This window comes from Ochotona princeps, chromosome 21 (genome assembly GCF_030435755.1).
Source record: "Ochotona princeps isolate mOchPri1 chromosome 21, mOchPri1.hap1, whole genome shotgun sequence".
In the NCBI taxonomy this organism is placed as follows: domain Eukaryota; kingdom Metazoa; phylum Chordata; class Mammalia; order Lagomorpha; family Ochotonidae; genus Ochotona; species Ochotona princeps.
The window spans coordinates 24,881,327-24,898,605 of record NC_080852.1 but is presented as its reverse complement, the minus strand read 5'-3'; the positions used below and the strand labels follow the sequence as shown (position 1 = coordinate 24,898,605).

The window sequence follows — 17,279 nt, the reverse complement described above, 5'->3', positions numbered from 1 at the left end:
GGTGCTGACGCAGACTAGGTGGGTGGGAGGAGAGGCCCCCACGTCATCCTCAGAAGGGGGCTGACCTTGCTTGAACTCCTGCAGTTGGGCTCCCCTTGCCCAGGGCCAGAGCAGGCGATAAGAGTTTAAACTGCAAGCCTGGGAGGAAGGGAGAAGGGAGGAAAGAGGCAAGAGACAGGAGACATGAGGGGAAGGAATGGTGGAGGGAGAGGGGAGAATAGGGCCTACCCAGGCTCACAAGTAGATGTGGCAACTGCCACTTCGCTGAAACACACCAAGGTTCCAGGCAGCAGGCAGTTTGCCCAGGATCTCAGAAAGCGGTCCAGTCAGGAGAGTTCACAGCTTTAGCTCTTGAAGGTCTCAAACCTTCAGTTAATCCCCAAATGGGTCTCCCAGGCAGCCAACCCTGCACTGGCAGGAGGTAGGTCTGATTGTAACATACTTGCTGGTCGAATCAAAGAGTGTGTCTGCTTGGTGGCCAGGATCCAGCTGGGGGTTCCTTGGAAAACCCTATAGCTCACTGAGGGCCTCTCTGAATTCCTGCCTCTGAGTTCCTTAACCCCCTTCCTGCCCCATCCCCACCGACTCACACACCCCATCAGACCTGGGCTTCCTTCCCCACCAAGCCTTCCCCCAGCAGCCTCCCAGTGCCCTGTGCAAGCATCCTTCCAGCTGGGACCTTTTTCTTTTATGGAAACTTCCTGGTGGCTGGGACCGCCTCCTCCTCTGTGTTGAAGTGGCTCCTTACATTCCATTTCACTTTCTGTGTGAGCCGGCCTTGTTTCCCAACCCTTCTCTCTACTCAACAGGAAACTCCCAGAGGGCTGGAACCTTGTCGACTTAAACAATACGCCCCGAAATCCATGACTTCACTTGCTCTTCCTGCCAGCAGCAAGCAGCAGTGCTGGGGAGAGCTTTGAGACAAAAGCTTGGAGCCTCGAAGAGTTTGAGGCCTGCCCAAGGCCATGGTCTCAGATTCAGAACTGAATGGAGAAACCTTGGCCAGCTCCAGGGTTTCACTCTTTCTGCTTCTGCTCTGATCCCTCCAACAGTCCTGGGTGGCACGCAGAACAGGGACTATGGTCCTACTGCCCAGAGACAAGCAAAAACACTCAACACCATACTCGTTGTCAGGCACACCTCTACCTGCACTTGGTTCTGAATGCAAGGGCCAACCGTTTCTCTTCTCCCCTCTAACTCATGGAGGCAGAGCTGAGCTCCATATTCCTGGGCCCAGCAGCCTGTAGGCCTCCTCTGGGGACTCACTTTGCCTGCCCTTCTGTAGGTAGGCGCTCAGAGAGAGGGAATCAGGGCATACTTGAACTGAACTTGGTCACCACCACTCTGGACTTTGTCCCTCTAATGAATGCCCAGCTGAGGCAACAGCAACCAGAATGACCCTTTCCCCAGAGAGGAACCTGGCGCAGACCCAGCCCAGCCCATGTGAGCCAAACTGGGAAGGATGATGGAGCAAGGAGGCTGGGATGGGAGTGGCCAAGCCCTGCTCTCAGGTGTGGTCTTGGAAACATTCAAGAGAGACATGCCCCTCGGTGAACTCTGGGACTGAGCCCCAGACACCCACCCATCTGGTGTGCCAACTGGGCCTCCCTCCCCCAGCCCTGCTCTCCTCCAAGTACTGAACCCCCAAGAGACACGGGTGGCATCTTCTGTACCATCTCTGCAATATTTTGGGACCAGAAAGCACCGTGGCTGGGTCCCCTTTCGTCTCCCCAAACACCTTGTTGCATTCCTGCTGGGACTGCTTCATCTTCGGGGTCTTGCTGAAGCTCCTGTTCAGGGGAGCCTGCGGTTACAGGCACCAAAGGAAGTCCCTGGCGGGATAGTTCCTGCTTGCAAGCCAAGCCGGGAACCCCTCCTAGCCTCTCTCCTTCCCGGCATGTCGAGACACCCACTTTAGTTTGGCAAAATCAGGACCCCCAGCTGGCTTTTACATGCCACAAGGCCGGCTGAGGGGGTGGCGGGACTCTGAGGCTTCAGAGGCGGCCGCCTGGGGCTGCAGCAACACGTCTGGAGAAAAGATTTGGCCGCCTGCTCGTGGTGGGCAAGTAGAAGTGAGACCCTCTCCCCGCGCACCCGTAGCAGCCCCTGACTGAGCCCGGTCCGCCTCGCCCCAACCTCGTCAGCGAGGCGAAGGACGCGCTTGCGCGAAGAGGCCGCGCCCGCAGCGCATGCGCCGTGCTGCCGCCCTCACTGTATATTAGGCGGCCACAGTCGGGGCCTGAGGCTGCTCCGGGACAAGGGCAACTGTCCTCGTGGAAACGTCGGCCTGAGTGCCTGTCGCCGCTGCCACCGCCGCCGCCGCCTCGCACAGTGCCCCGCGCAGGTGAGGGCCCGCGCTCTGCCGAGGGAGGACGGCGCCGGCCGGGACAGCCCCGCGTGTCCAGGCAGCCCGGGTCCCTCTTCCCCGGCTCCTAGGACCCCATCCCCCAACACCGCCCCAGCCATCGCCGCCTTGGGGTCGACGCTTACCCTCCTACTCTGTCCGTGTTGTTTTTCCCCGTTTAGCCGTCTCTGCTGACATGCCTCAATAGACTGACTGCTTTGCACTGTTTGCTCTGGTTGACCCCGCCTCACCCCAACTCCCCGAGAACTGCCTCCCTTCTACCAGATCCGCCCCTCCTTCGCAACCCCTACTACCCTCCACTTAGCCCCAACGCATTCCTCTCACGCCCCTGGGCCCCTTCCCTGCTGCTTTCTGTCTGGTGCCGCTGACTGTGGGGCTTGACCTCGGGGGAATCCTTGCCTCAGCCATCGGTGCTGGGCTGGCTGCCCTTCTTGGGTTTTGGGGATGGCAGGGTGGGGGATCCAGGATGTTTGAGCCCTCCCTGCCCGTGGATGCCAGCGGCTTCTCCCCCACCTGGGTGTGTGCTAAGGTGTCTTATCTGCTTCGAGTCACTCTCAAAGCAGCCTTCGGCCTCCCAAACCTGTTTCTGACTTGTCCCTCGTCCTTCCCATCCCTTAGGTTATTCATGGCCCCTGTTCATTGAATGGAGTTGCTTTGGGGGCACGTCTGTGTGGAACCCCTGGGAAAGAAGGAGACCTGGTAGAGTGTGATCAGCACTCAACCTCGTGCTGTCCTGAAGAGGTTTTTGAGTGTCCCTAGAGGCCTCACAGAACCTACCCTGGCATCCACCTGATGGACAAGAGTTGATGTCCCTCACTGTCGCTGTTTTCTGCAGGAGCCAGCACACTTCCTGGACGATGGAGACTGTGGTGCGTCGCTGCCCATTCTTGTCCCGGGTCCCCCAGGCCTTCCTGCAGAAGGCGGGCAAATCACTGCTGTTCTATGCCCAGAACTGCCCCAAGATGATGGAGTTTGGGGCCAAGCCAGCTCCTCGGAACCTGTCCACGTCTGCTGGGCACTGCCAGCAGATCAAAGAAACCCCTCCGGCCAGCGAGAGTAAGTGTCCATGGTGAAGGAGCAGGTGGGAGTGCTGACTGCGAAGCAATTGAGCATCCACAGTGGTGGTGAGGGCTGCCCGCAGGCCAGGATCCCGCTGTGCCCAGGGCTCTGCCACAGGCACCTGGGATCACGTGTCACTGTCGCCCTATCCCCACCTAGCAGGCACATTGACTTTTCCCGTTTTTAAAGGTGGAATCAGGGCCACATTACCAGTTTCTTCTGGCTTTTGCATGTCCACAGTGGTTAGGATTTTAGTGTTTCCTGTCTGCCTCATTTGCATAAATACTAAATTGGAGTGCTCTTTGAACTTTTTTTTCTTTAAAAAATATTGTTGTAGTATAATGCACACAGCATGAGATTTGCCATCCTTATTGTTTTTAAGTACTAGTGGATAGCAGCAGATAAATTCAGTCTAGACGGCGGTCACCACCATACCTTTCCAGAACTTTATCTTCCCAGACTGAAATTCAGTCTGCAGCCACTGTTTGTCTCTAGGTATCTGGCTACGCTACATGCCTCCCAGCATTGGAATCATACAGAATTTCTTAGATTTTCTAACATAGTTATCCTTATTTTGTATATAAATCTTTGTTTTATTTTTAATAAAGAGCTTAGTTGCCCTCTGTTTTGGGCTGGTGCTACCAGAAAAGGATAAAGTTTTCAGATTTCGCTTAATCCTAAGGAATATTTTAGGTGTGTTTTCTGGGTGTGTACTTGGAAAGAAAGACATGTTTTTTTTCCTTAATCTTTTCTAGATTTAATCCTTTGTAGGTTTATTTCTGGAGTTGGTCTTTTTTTTTTTCCTCAGACTTTTTCTAATGAATATGTATTACATTTATAATTAATAAAATTAACTCCAGGATAGTTTGGTTCACTCCCCAAAAGGCCGCAATGGTCAGAGTTGAGCTAATCTGAATAAAGCCAGAAGCCTCTTCCAGGTCTCGCACTCAGGTGCAAGGTCCCAAGGCTTTGGGCCTTCCTCTACTGCTTTCCCAGGCCACAGGCAGGAGCTTGATGGGAAGTAGAGCAGCCAGGACATGAATTGGCGCTCATATGCGATCTCAGCACATGCACAGCGAAAACTTCAGTCACTAGACAACCATGTGGGGATCCCTTACAGAAGATTTTAATGAAACCTGTTGAAATACCTTATCCAATTTAGGAAAGGCTAGCCACTGCCTACCAAGATTATTCCAGAATGATGGAGAAAGACTTTTCTAGAAGGAAGGTGAATGATTTGTTTGAGAGAAAAGGGAAGTCTTTGTATCTAGAAGTTGAACCTCCAGCCAGCTCTGTTAAGTCAGACATTGTTTGATAAATTTAGGTGAGAAAGTGGGTAAGGTCTGTGGTAGCGATACACCTATAGCTTTTCTTCTTAGCATACCAGTAATTTTAACTCCATTTAACAGCAACCCAAAGACCTACATTTAGTTTAACTTCTTTTACTTAGAAGAAAACGGATAGTTTTTATGTTAATTCACAGCAAGCGTCTTTGTCAGGAATTTGCTGAGAAAAGAGTGGAGGAGAAACTTGGATGAATACTTCCAGCTCCCTGAGAAACTGTGGTGTCATGACATACGCTGAGTATATTCGGGGTAGAATTCACTGGGGATGAGCCAACTCCAGGACTCAGGGTTGTCTGAAAATAGAAAATAGTATTTCTATTATTATGGGTTTGAGAGGCAATTAGTATTGCCTGCTAACTCTTTATAGGAGTGTTATTGCTAGTGCAACAGAATAGAAAATCCCAAGATGAACAATACCTAATAAAAAGTTAAGATCTGGACTAACCGTGGGGTGGAGGAAGCATGAAGTTTATTTTGGGGAGGCAATAAAGGGGAAAAAAATAAATGGGTTTCCTTGTATAATGTGTAACCAGATCTGGTGGTTCACTTTTTCCACTTCCTCCGTCAGAAGACAAAACTGCCCCAGCCGAGGTCCAGCAGACTCCTGATGGCACCCAGCGTCCTCTGGATGGCACACAGCTTCCAGCTGAACACCCCTCACCAGCCCCGAGCCAGGGCACTGCCAGCAAATGCCCCTTCTTGGCAGCACAGATGAGCCAGACGGGCAGCAGTGTCTTCCGCAAAGCCAGCCTGGAGCTCCAGGAGGATGTACAGGAGATGCATGCCGTGCGCAAAGGTAACTGGGGGCCCAGAACTGTTCGGGGGTTGTGGGAGGGCCTGGGGCTCATTAGGCCCCTCAAATTTGTCTGTTGCGATTTGTTCATATCAGGATGGTATCTGTGAAAACACCTTCCTCTTTTAGGACTGAGGAGGAAGATCCTCAAGACAGTTAAAGGACTGCGTAATAAATGTGGGGCTTTCTTTCTGGCGGGTGTATACAGTGTGACCAGCTTGTGTGGGCACTGCTGAGCTTCTGCAAGCGCCCTGCAGTCCTGGCTGCTGCAGCTGCCTCAGGGCCTTGGGTCTTCCCAGCATCTGATGGGAATAGAGGGTTGAGCCTCTGCAGGAAGTGCCACAGGGCTTCCAAACCATGGGCGACCTCATGATCAGTGAACAGCAACTTCAGTTCTAGCTCCAACTGTACCCACGCAGCCAGGCCCCCACTCCCCAAAAATGTCATCAGCAGACATGATACAATGAAAGTTCTTTTTCTTGTAGAAAACAAATTAGGGCAGGGGGCTTGGATGGTTTGAAAATGCTTGCCAACCAAATAGAAAGCCCTGAATGCAAGTGGTTTTTGTTTTGTTTTAGATTTATTTATTTTTATTGGAAAGGCAGATTTACAGAGAGAAGGAGGGACAAAGACAAAGATCTTCTGTCTGCTGGTTCACTCCCAAAGTACTCACACTAGCCGGACCTAAGCCAGTCTAGACCCATGAGCTTCTTTCAGGTCTCCCATGTGAGTGCAGGGTTCCAAGGCTTTGGACCATCCTCTGCTACTTTCCCATGCCACAAGCAGGGAGCTGGATGAGGTGGAGAGCAGCCAGGTCATGAACCAGGATGCATATGGGATCCTGGTTGTACAAGATGAGGATTAAGCCATTAGGCTTAAACACTCATGCCAGGCCCAGAAGTGTTTATTAAAGTGGGCTGGCAGGGACTAGCATTGTAGCCTGGCAGATAAAGCCACATATGATGATAGTATCCCATGTGGATTCCAGATCCCATCACAGCTGCTCTACTTCAGTCCAGCTCCCTGCTAATGCACTTGGAAAAGCAGCAAAAGATAACCCAAGTGCTTTTACCCTGCACTCCCATAGGAGACCCAGAGGAAGCTCCTGATTCCTGGTTTTGTCCTGAACCAACAATGGCCGTTGTGGCCATTTGGGGAGTGAACCAGTGGTATGAAATAATCTGTATTTTCTGGGCCCTATGCAGTAGCAGCTAATGTCCTTGCCTTGCACGCACCGGGATCCCATATGGGCACCGGTTCTAATTCCAGCAGCCCCGCTTCCCATCCAGCTCCCTGCTTGTGGCCTGGGAAGGCAGTTGAGGATGGCCCAAAGCTTAGGACCCTGCACCTGCATGGGAGACCAGGGAGAGGCTCCTGGCTCCTGGCTCTGAATCAGCGCAGCTCTGGCCATTACGGTCGCTTGAGGAGTGAATCATCAGATGGAAGATCTTCCTTTCTGTCTCCTCCTCTTTGTATATCTGACTTTCCAATAAAAATAAAATAAGTCTTAAAAAAAAAAATCTGTGTTTTCTTCCTCACTCGCTCTCTGCAACTCTGACTTTCAAAACTACATAACTAGATGAACAAATAAGGTGAACTGGTAGTTGGAGAGCAGAACAGTACCCAGAGCCAGCAGTTACAGTAACTAAAATGGAAGAAGAGGTGCTTGACATACCCAGTTACAGCTAACTGGTTATGATCGGCTTTTTTAGCAAGCTAGGCTGTGAGCCATATTTGACAATATGTCTAGAAGGAATTGTAGATATGAAATAGGATGTCAGTCACATTTACCTCTTACTGCTTTTGTCGCAGAGGTTGCCGAAAGCTCGGGGAACCCCAGTGTGATTAGTGTGAAGACTGACGAGGGGGACCCCAGCAGCCTTCTGAAGAACTTCCAGGACATGATGCGAAGGCAGAGACCGGAGAGAGTGTCTCATCTTCTTCAGGATAACTTGCCAAAGTGTGAGTCTTAACACTCTGCCTGCTACAAGAGAGAACTTCCAACTTCACCAGACATCAGATTGGACATAGCATTGTGGGGGATTGAGGGCGGAGAGCCGTAGCCCTGGCTTGCCCAAGTAGATGCTCTGGCCTTCGGTGGCAGCAGATGCTGTTGATAGCCTGCTCTCTCACTTTTCACACTTGCCATCCACCCTCTGGCCCATGCCAAACCCTTACCATGAGTGATCGCATTCACCTGCACAAGGTGAGGGCATCTTATAACTGGCTCAGGATCCCCCTGCTGCCAAGTGGCCCTGCTGGGCATTGAACTCACATCCCTCACTGTCACCCAGATGTCCTGACCAAGACATCTCCTTAACCATCACACCATACTGTCTTGTCTTTGGTTTTCAGCTGTTTCCACTTTTCAGTACGATCGTTTCTTTGAGAAGAAAATTGATGAGAAAAAGAATGACCACACCTATCGCGTTTTCAAAACTGTGAACCGAAGGGCACACATCTTTCCCATGGCAGATGATTACTCGGATTCTCTGATCACCAAAAAGCAGGTGTCCGTGTGGTGCAGTAACGACTACCTGGGAATGAGTCGCCACCCACGGGTGTGTGGGGCAGTTATGTAAGTAGCACTCGACCTGTAAACACTTCCCCAGCATTCTTTGGCAAAGTCCTCATGATTTATAAGAGTCGGGTCTTTTATCTGGGGATTATGCAATAGTGAGAATGTGCCAGAACATTTTAAGACTTGCGCACTTTAAAAATGTACTTAAAAAACAAAATAGCAGAGAAGGAGTGGTAGCATTGGTTTACTCCCCATAAACCTGTAGCAGTCAGGGCTGGACCAGGCCAAACCCAGGAACCAAGAATTCCCTGTTGGTGGCAGGAACATAAGTGCTTGAACTATCACCTGCTGCTCCTGGGATGCACATGAGGAGGAAGCTGGATGGGAGGCAGCAGCAGAACTCAATCCTTGGCATCCCGACATTGAGTATAGGCAGCCCAGCAGCAGCTTAATCCTGTGCACCACAGTGCCCACCCAAGGGTTACTTTTAAAGAAACATGCAGGTGGCTGATGGAGCCTTTTAGTGTATGAGAGTTCAGGTTCATGGACTCAGCTCCCTACCTACCACTCCACAAGGGAGTGTGTGTTTACTGCCAGGTAATCTTGCCGAGCCAAAGCCAAGAGCCAGGAGTTTCATCTGGGTCTCCCATGTGGGTACACTTGGGCCATCTTCCTCTGCTATTCCCAGATACTTGAGCAGAGAGCTAAATCAGAAGTGAAACAACCGGGACTCGAACCAGCATTCATATAAGATGGCCACAGGGCCAGCCTCAGTTTGCTAATTCTCAAGATTCTGTATTGGGAAAAGAATGTTGTTTCTCTGGGTGGGTATTGACCTAGTAGTTCAGAAGTCCGTATCACTCAGTGCGTGTATTAAGTCCTAGAGCTGGCTCCTGATGCTAGCTTCCCACAAGGTGGTGGTGATGGTGACAGCTCAGGTGACTGAGTATGGGAGAGCTGGCTTGTCCTCAGCTCCTGGCCTGCCTTAGTCCCAGAGGTTGCACACTTTTAGAAGTGAACCAGCAGATGGGAGCTCTGCCCGTCTCTCTACTTCTGAAAGAAAGAAAGGAAGGAAGGAAGGAAGGCAGGCAGACAGACAATTCGGCCAGTACATCACAGTGAATACTTTTTGATGATCCCTGCAGGCCCATCACCTCCCCAAGGTGGATATCTTGTCCTACCTGGTTTGAAGGCAAAGTCAGTGGGAATTCCTAGCCCCAGATGTCACAGTGAGAGTGCCTGGATCAACTTGAATTTCAATTTCCTGGGCCTTGGAAAGATCAATTCACTGGAGCCAACACTGTGGCATAGCAAGTTAATCCTCTGTCTGCAGCATCCCACTTAGGCGCTGGTTCAAGTTGCGGCTGCTCTACTTCCAATCTAGCTTCCTTTTAATGTGCTTGGGAAAGCAACAGAGGGTAGCCCAAGTGCTTGGGCTCCTGCAGTTATGTGGGAGAGGCAGAAGAAGCTCCTGGCCTAATACCCACCCAGCATTGGCCTTTTCAGCCATTTGGGAGTAAACCAGTGGACAAAAGATCTCTCTTTCCTTCTTCCTCTCCTCCCTCTCTAACATTGCTTTTCGGTCGGGTAAAAAATAAATAAATCTTCTTAAAAGATTAATTCACAATTCACATTGTTCACATAATGTTTGGAACCATGAGCTTCTTATTCTTTCTGTTTTGTTTTTGTTTGAAAAACAGGGACACTTTGAAGCAACATGGTGCTGGGGCAGGTGGTACTAGAAATATTTCTGGAACTAGTAAATTCCATGTGGATCTTGAGCGGGAGCTAGCTGACCTGCATGGCAAAGATGCGGCCCTCTTGTTTTCCTCATGTTTCGTGGCCAATGACTCGACCCTGTTCACCCTGGCTAAGATGATGCCTGGTAAGGAAGCCTGGCCCAAGTGCCATGAAGTTGCGGGGTTTTCTTGGTAATAACCAAAGTACTGACCACAAAAAAAGCTTACCAGAAGCTCTCACTTGAGTGTAACAGTCCCAGCTGTGTCCGTCTGCCCTCGGATCAAAGGTGAAATGCTAACTGCATGGTTTGAGTTCCAATAGAATGAGATTCCAGGAAGATTCAAACTTGAATGGTCATGTCCTTAAGCTACTGGTGTCAAATGTGGTGAATGTCCGTCTTAAGACTCTTTGGAGAAATTTCCTAATTCATTTTTTTTCAGTCATCTCTTGATTGAATTTTGAGATAAGCAGCTAAATTTGAAAGATTAGTTGTAGGGCCGGTACAGTGGCATATCAGGCTAAGCTTCCACCTGCCACACTGGCATCCTATATGGATGCCAATTTTTGTACCAACTGTTTCACTTCCAACCAAGCTCACTGCTTGTGACATGGGAAAGCACTGGAGGATGGTCCAAGTCCTTCAAATCCTGCACTCGCATGGGAGACCCGGAAGAAGCTCCTGAATCCTAGTTTTAGCTCAGCCCCAACTCTGGCTATTGCAGCCATCTGGGGTGTGAACCAGTTGATGAAAGGGTTTTCTTTCGCCTGTAACTTTTAACTTATTTTGTCAGGAAGAAGCTGGCACACAGTGCCTTTTTCCCCCTGGGCATTTTCAGGAGAGTCTGTCTCTGACCCTGGTGTTTTTGTCGTGGCAGACTGTGAGATCTACTCTGACGCCGGGAACCACGCCTCCATGATCCAGGGCATCCGCAACAGCCGAGTGCCAAAGTACATCTTCCGCCACAATGACGTCGGCCACCTCAGGGAACTGTTGCAGCGAGCTGATCCTGCTGTCCCCAAGATTGTGGCATTTGAAACGGTCCACTCGATGGATGGTAAATCAGAGGAAAGGCTGGTTGGGACCCAAGATGAAAAACCAGGCCTGGTTGTCAACGTGTGGTGGGTGGTGTTGGTGTTTTGTTTTTCTTTCATGCCCGCTAGCATGTATAATTGGTGGGTATTGTATAGGTCTGAACACACAGAGATTTTCTACTCTGGTTTTTGCCAGGATCTTAGAAAAGCACAAGGATAATCTAGAAACTGGGGGATACCCTCTTTCTTCCTAGTATTAAAAATGACACCTTGGGGAATAAACTGTCTGATTTGGTCTCTAACCAAGAGGAACTTCTGAAAAGGAAGTCCTGCAGAGCAGTCTCTGTTCCCCCCTCAGGAGCTGTGTGTCCACTGCAAGAACTGTGTGACGTGGCCCATGAGTTTGGAGCGATCACCTTTGTGGATGAGGTCCATGCCGTAGGACTGTACGGGGCTCACGGTGGAGGGATTGGAGATCGGGATGGAGTCATGCCAAAAATGGACATCATTTCCGGGACTCTTGGTATGTACACCCCACATACTGTCACCTAACAAGGCAAGGACTAAGTGGTGTACCTTGAGTCAGGTGCGGAAACAGTACGACAGTTGAAAGCCTTGGCCCCTGAGTGTTTTTCTGTCCCAGTGAGCAGGGGCCCAGCTTAGAGGCGTGGTCCCAGAACTCCATGACTGACCACAGCAGAAAAGTCCTTTTTTTCCCTCTGAGCTTAGCCCAACTGTACCTGTGGGTCTAACTGCATGTCATGGCAGGGGTCCGTACCCTCTGCTCCTCAGGGTGTTCCCCTGCATCGCTTATTTAGGAAAGAGACAAAACTGTGAGCCACATTCACTCTCCTGATGCCTGGGCTAGGCTGGCACCAAAGCTGAAGGCAACCCACGCAGCCACAGAGGTCGCAGAAGCCTGAGCCCTCATTGCCACCTCCAAGAGGTAGCAGGAAGCTGGGATTGAGAATGGCAGCTGGGAGTCAAGCCCGGGAGCTCCAATGGGAGGCGGTGGTGTCTTAGCTATTAGGCTGAGCACATACCCTGGTTTCCCTCAAACAGTAAAATAAAGAGTAGCTGTCAGGTTCAGGTGTTGTGAGCTGCTGAGCACCGCCTAGCGCAGGGAATGTTCCTGCCGGGCCTGGCTCTCCTCTGTGCCTTGACCCTTAGATGAAGTGCCTCATGAGAGCTGGGAGCCTGCTGGAGCCGTGCTGCCAGAGCGGAATTCCTGTTGTGTAACCCACTCATTGTGCCATCTGGCGTTGGTGCTAACCCCTGCCCTGCGGTTTCCTCGTCAGTGCAGGGGAGGCACAGGAGGGCTTCACAGCTCTGTGGGCCTCACGGCTCTGTGGGCCTTGCCTTTGCTCCGCAAGCCCTGTGGAGATGGAGATGCTGTCTGTGTTCTTTTGAGGACTTGTGTAGCCCTTCAGCAGGTGGGAAGGCAGTGGGAAGGCAGCCAGACTGTCAGCTGAAACACCAGTGTGTAGCACAGGATTGGCAGAGGAACAGGTAGACAGGTGTCGGGGAGCATGGTGTGGTACTGCTGAGGGCTGTGGAAGCTTCGAGTGGACCCCACAGCCTTGGGCTCCCAGGGTGTTGCCACGCTGGGAAAACATTGCCTCGTACTCCCTGTCCTGACTCAGCAGCACGCTGCCCTGAAGGGGTGCTCTTGGTGTGGGCTCCTGGAAGGCATAGCCAGCGGGAGATGGAAGAGGCTGGTGCAGGAATTTTCCACTGCCGGTGTTTAGAGTGGCACAGCCCTGCCCATGGGCCTGGCAGAAATGTCCATTATAGAACACAGTGTTGAGGTTTCCGAGTGTTCTTCAGGAGGCCTAATCACTGAAACTTGAGATCCAGAATTGTGCAAAAGTGCTTGACCAGTCCTGAGAAACAAGTCTGGCCTTCAACCAGCCCCAACAGGTTCTGATTTTTTGTGTTTATCTGGCCAACACTCATTGTCAGGCTTTGTGTTTACATAAGTGGGACATGACACCAAGTGAGTGGCTCAGTGGGGTGGCATCCCAGCCCCAGCTGTGGCTGACGCACACAGTGAGAGGACGGTGTGGGCACCACTGCTCAGACCTGTCCCAGAGCACAGAGTGGGGGAAACGGTGCTTGGCCAGCTGGTAGCGTGGCACACTGGGCGGGAGGGGCAGCTGAGAGCAACATTCAGGAAGAGGGGCAGCTCCCCCATGTTGGACTTTTCACAGGGTACTGGCTGCATCTTGATCCCAGTCGTACGTCCTGGTCATGTGATTTGTGCAAGTCTCTTTCTTAACCCTTCTTTCAACCTTTACAGTTTAAAAATGGGTACCCTGAGGCTGGCATTATGGCTCAGTGGGTTAAGGTAGCATCCCATATGAGCACCACTTTGAACCCTGGCCACTCCACCTTGAATCCTACTGCTGCTGATGCTCCTGGGAAAGCAGCAGGACATGGCTTAGTGTTTGGGCTTCTGCTGTCTGCATGGGAGACCCCAGAGCAGTATCAGGTTCCTGGTTTCACCCTGGCTCAGTTATACTTGTTGCCATTTGGGGAGTGAACCAGCCAATGGAGATAATCTATGTCTTCCTTTCTCTCTATAATTGCCTGTCAAATCATTTTTTTTAAATAGGACCCAGAGCAATAGCCTAGTGACTAAATCCTCACCTCTCACCGGCTGGAATCCCATATGGGCACTGGTTTATTTCCCAGCTACTCCACTTCCCTTCCAGCTCTCTGTTTGTGGCCTGGGAAAGCAGTGGAGGACGGCCCAAAGCCTTGGGACCCTGCACCCACATGGGAGACCCAGAAGAGGCTCCTGGCTCTGGGCTTTGGATTGGTTCAGTTCTGCCATTATGGCCACTTGGAGAGTGAACCAGCAAACAGATCTATCTTTCTGCTTCTCTCTCTGTAAATCTGACTTTCCAATACAAATAAACAAAGTCTTAAAAAAAAAGAAATAGTTGGCCATCCTTGCACTTTTGTCTGCCACAGAACAGATTAAGAAGATGGGGAGAGAGCTAACTGCTTAGAGGGCCCTGTGTATCTCGAAGCGATTGCTGTAATTAATGGTGCCGGCTCCCTGCAGGCAAAGCCTTCGGCTGTGTGGGAGGGTACATCGCCAGCACCAGCTCGCTGATCGACACGGTCCGCTCCTATGCGGCTGGCTTCATCTTCACCACATCCCTGCCGCCCATGCTGCTGGCTGGAGCCCTGGAGTCAGTGCGGGTCCTAAAGAGCGCCGAGGGCAGGGCGCTGCGCCGCCAGCACCAACGCAACGTCAAGCTCATGCGACAAATGCTCATGGATGCTGGCCTCCCCGTCGTCCACTGCCCTAGCCACATCATCCCTGTGCGGGTAATGGTCTCTCCACGCTGGGACTTGCTGGGGAGTTGGGGGACTGGGCCGCCACACCACACCTTCTTTAAGTGGGGCTCAGGCAGCAGGGTGACTGCCATGGGGCAGGAGGCCATTGTTAGCACCCTTCTGCTGGGGCTCCACTGCTGGCTGACTTGAGAATGAGAATGAAGCTTTTGAACCCAGCAGGCTGGAGCAGTGGGCCCCACTCCAGAGCCCTGAGTTGGTACAGAGTTTGGAAAGTTCCAGAAGTCTGAACTGGGCCAACTTTGGCATATGACCTTATGTTTACTAAATTTCAAAATATGTTTTGCCTTTCCTGCTACAGCTGACAGCTCGGTTGAGTTAATACAATTGATCCAGCTGCTGGGTTACATCAGTGAGGGACATAAAGGCTTCTGGGAAAGTACTGTGAACTTTTTGAAACCCGCCTGCATGATGGATACAAACTCCAGCTGGCTTGGCTGGGACCTGTGCCTTGCCCTGTGAGGCCAGGGGTCGGGTAGGGTGAACTTGCCGATGTGAGGTCAGAGTGTGGGTAGGATTTACCTGCCCTTGTGAGGCCAGGGAACAGGTAGGGTGAACCTGCTCGTGTAAGGTCAGGGGGCAGGTAAGGTGAACCTGCCCTCTGGTGGATATGGATTCTCGGGTGAGAACAGGGCCAACTCTGTGGATACACAGGTGTCTGCGTGGTGTTGGCCCTCTCTCAAGCTCGTCTGCGTTCCTCCAGTCTGACCCAAGCCCAGGGACCCCTGTGTTCACTGGCATCTCTGCTGAGGGGTGCTCCAGGCCATACTGATGTCTCTCTCTGTCACACATGCAGGTTGCAGATGCTGCTAAAAACACAGCCATTTGTGATGAGCTGATGAGCCAACACAACATCTACGTCCAGGCCATCAACTACCCAACGGTGCCGCGGGGGGAGGAGCTCCTGCGCATCGCACCCACCCCCCACCACACGCCGCAGATGATGAGCTATTTCCTGGGTGAGTGCCTGGGAACATCTGGCAGGTCTCCACAGAGCTGCCCGTACGCCTGTCCCCAGACCCTGAGGGGGCCTTCTGCTCCCCTGTCTGCTCTTCCTAAGCACCTGAGAACCCCCTCAGTGGGTGCAGGTCTCTTACACACACTTGGTTGAGGGCTACAGTCATTTGGACAGCTCCAGAGTCAAGTGTTCCTCTCCTCCTCCCGCTGTGTTCCCACGGTGTCCTGGTGCATGTGACTCGAATACACATGGGGAACAGCTGTGAGAGGCAAGAAGGGGCCAGTGCAGGCCTGGGTCTCCCTGGGCCTACCAGGTCCAGCTCACACTTACCTGTGGCGCTCATGGCTCCCTGACGTCAGTGGGCCTTGAATGAAACCAGCCTGATCCCTCTGAGAGTGGTTGCTCCCCATCTGATGCTGCCCCATCCTCACCCTCTTGTCCATCTGAAGGGCAGGGACCCGGTTCGGGGTGCTTTTAGCCACAGGTTGCCCCTGCCTCAAAGTTACGTTGCCCTCTTGATCCCCCTGAGCCAGCTCAACTTCCCGACAGGTATTCCATTCCTTCAGAAATGTTCAGATTAAAGTAGCCAGTGGGCTGGCCTGTGCTGTGGGCCAGCAGGTAAAGTGGCCCCTTGGGCTGCCCACCGCCTGTCTCGGAACACCTGATTCCAGCGTCAGCTACTCCTCACTTCTCATGAGGCTTCCTGCGAACATTTCTGGGAGGCAACAGATGACAGCCCCAGTACTGGGGTTCCCACTGCACACAAGGGGGGCTAGGATCGCTGGCTTTGAGCTGGCCTAGCCCCCTGCTCTTAGTGGACATTTAGGAAATGAACCTGGGGGTGGCCAATCTCTCTCTCTGTCTTTCAAATAAACACGCTAGTGTGATCAGAGCAGCTTCTTCCCAGAAAGCCTGGAAGTGCAAGCCCCAGGCTGGTTTTGTTTCTGTTTTTATTTCTGTATATTGCAGCCTTATCGAGACCATAAAATCCACCCTTTCTGTACTTCTTACGTCAGGCCACCATGTTACACAATCATACCCGCTGATTCTAGAAGGTTTTTACCACCTCAGTAACCCTGAGCACATTAGCAGCCGTTTCCTTTCTACCTTCTGCCTTCCCCACCCCAAAACTGCTGCGCCACCTCTGGTCACCAGGGATCCCTGTAACCTGGACATGTCCGCATGCTGGCTTCTTCCTGATGTCAGGGTCTCAGGGTCCATCCCCCCCAGCGGCACACATCACTGCTTTGTTTCTTTCATTCCCATGTCTGTTGTGCAGACTGACATGTTATTTAGTCACCAGTCAACAGGTGCTTGGGCTGTTTCTACTTTCTGGCTACCAGGAACATCGGGACACTGGGCACACTGTGTACGGGATTCTGTGTGGGCACAGGCTGTCTCATACTCTCTTTAATGTTCAAAACTGCTCCCCACAGAGAAGCTGCTGGCCACGTGGAAGCAGGTGGGGCTGGACCTGAAGCCGCATTCCTCCGCCGAGTGCAACTTCTGCAGGAGGCCGCTGCACTTCGAAGTGATGAGTGAGAGAGAAAAGTCCTACTTCTCAGGCCTGAGCAAACTGGTGTCTGCTCAGGCCTGAGTGGGACTCGGTGACACCACCCAGCCCCCAGCCCGTCATAGTCAGCTCTTCGTAAGCGAAGTAAATTATATATCACATGTTAATCTAGAGTGCAAACAGTCCTGAAAATAAATTCCTGTTGAGGTGATGGGTCTCCATGCCGTTGGCCTTGTGTCATCCTCCCTGTCAGACAGGCTGTGTGAAGATACACTGGCCCCATGGCATGGCAGAGGAGGCCCTGGAGTGGCCAGACCTCCCACCCTGGGCCACTCCACATCTTCCCCTCTAGTGTGGAGGAGGCAGGCGGCGCCGCCCCGCCTCAGCTCTGGTGAGGGATACGCCATCAGGAGGAGCCTGAGAGAGGAGGGTGTGCCTCCTGGGACCTCTGCCTGTGCATGAGGCCCTCTGTTTTCTCATGCATTCCTACAGCTCCTTCCTTCCCTCTCATGCGCTCTGGCCCCTCTGCACTGTTCTCACTGACTTACAGCAGGCCCTGGCATCCGTCCTGCAAACACAGGAACTG

General features: G+C 52.0%; 1 protein-coding gene across 2 annotated transcripts in view; it reads left to right on the top strand.

Annotated features, from left to right (window-relative positions):
- ALAS1 (5'-aminolevulinate synthase 1) overlaps positions 1–16,908 on the top strand; it is a 34,708-nt gene extending 17,800 nt beyond the window's left edge. The window contains exons 1-11 of one of the 2 annotated variants that reach the window (XM_004581521.2): positions 2,187–2,344; positions 3,201–3,421; positions 5,339–5,566; positions 7,376–7,525; positions 7,919–8,141; positions 9,785–9,969; positions 10,700–10,879; positions 11,215–11,379; positions 13,927–14,195; positions 15,019–15,181; positions 16,617–16,908. In XM_004581521.2, the coding sequence (XP_004581578.2) occupies positions 3,223–3,421; positions 5,339–5,566; positions 7,376–7,525; positions 7,919–8,141; positions 9,785–9,969; positions 10,700–10,879; positions 11,215–11,379; positions 13,927–14,195; positions 15,019–15,181; positions 16,617–16,777 (1,923 nt within the window). In that variant the 5' untranslated portion in view covers positions 2,187–2,344; positions 3,201–3,222 and the 3' untranslated portion in view covers positions 16,778–16,908. Of the gene's footprint in view, positions 1–2,186; positions 2,345–3,200; positions 3,422–5,338; positions 5,567–7,375; positions 7,526–7,918; positions 8,142–9,784; positions 9,970–10,699; positions 10,880–11,214; positions 11,380–13,926; positions 14,196–15,018; positions 15,182–16,616 lie in introns of those variants that run through there. The other variant, XM_058679074.1, reaches the window with a different exon arrangement.
- Positions 16,909–17,279: the final 371 nt, after the last annotated feature.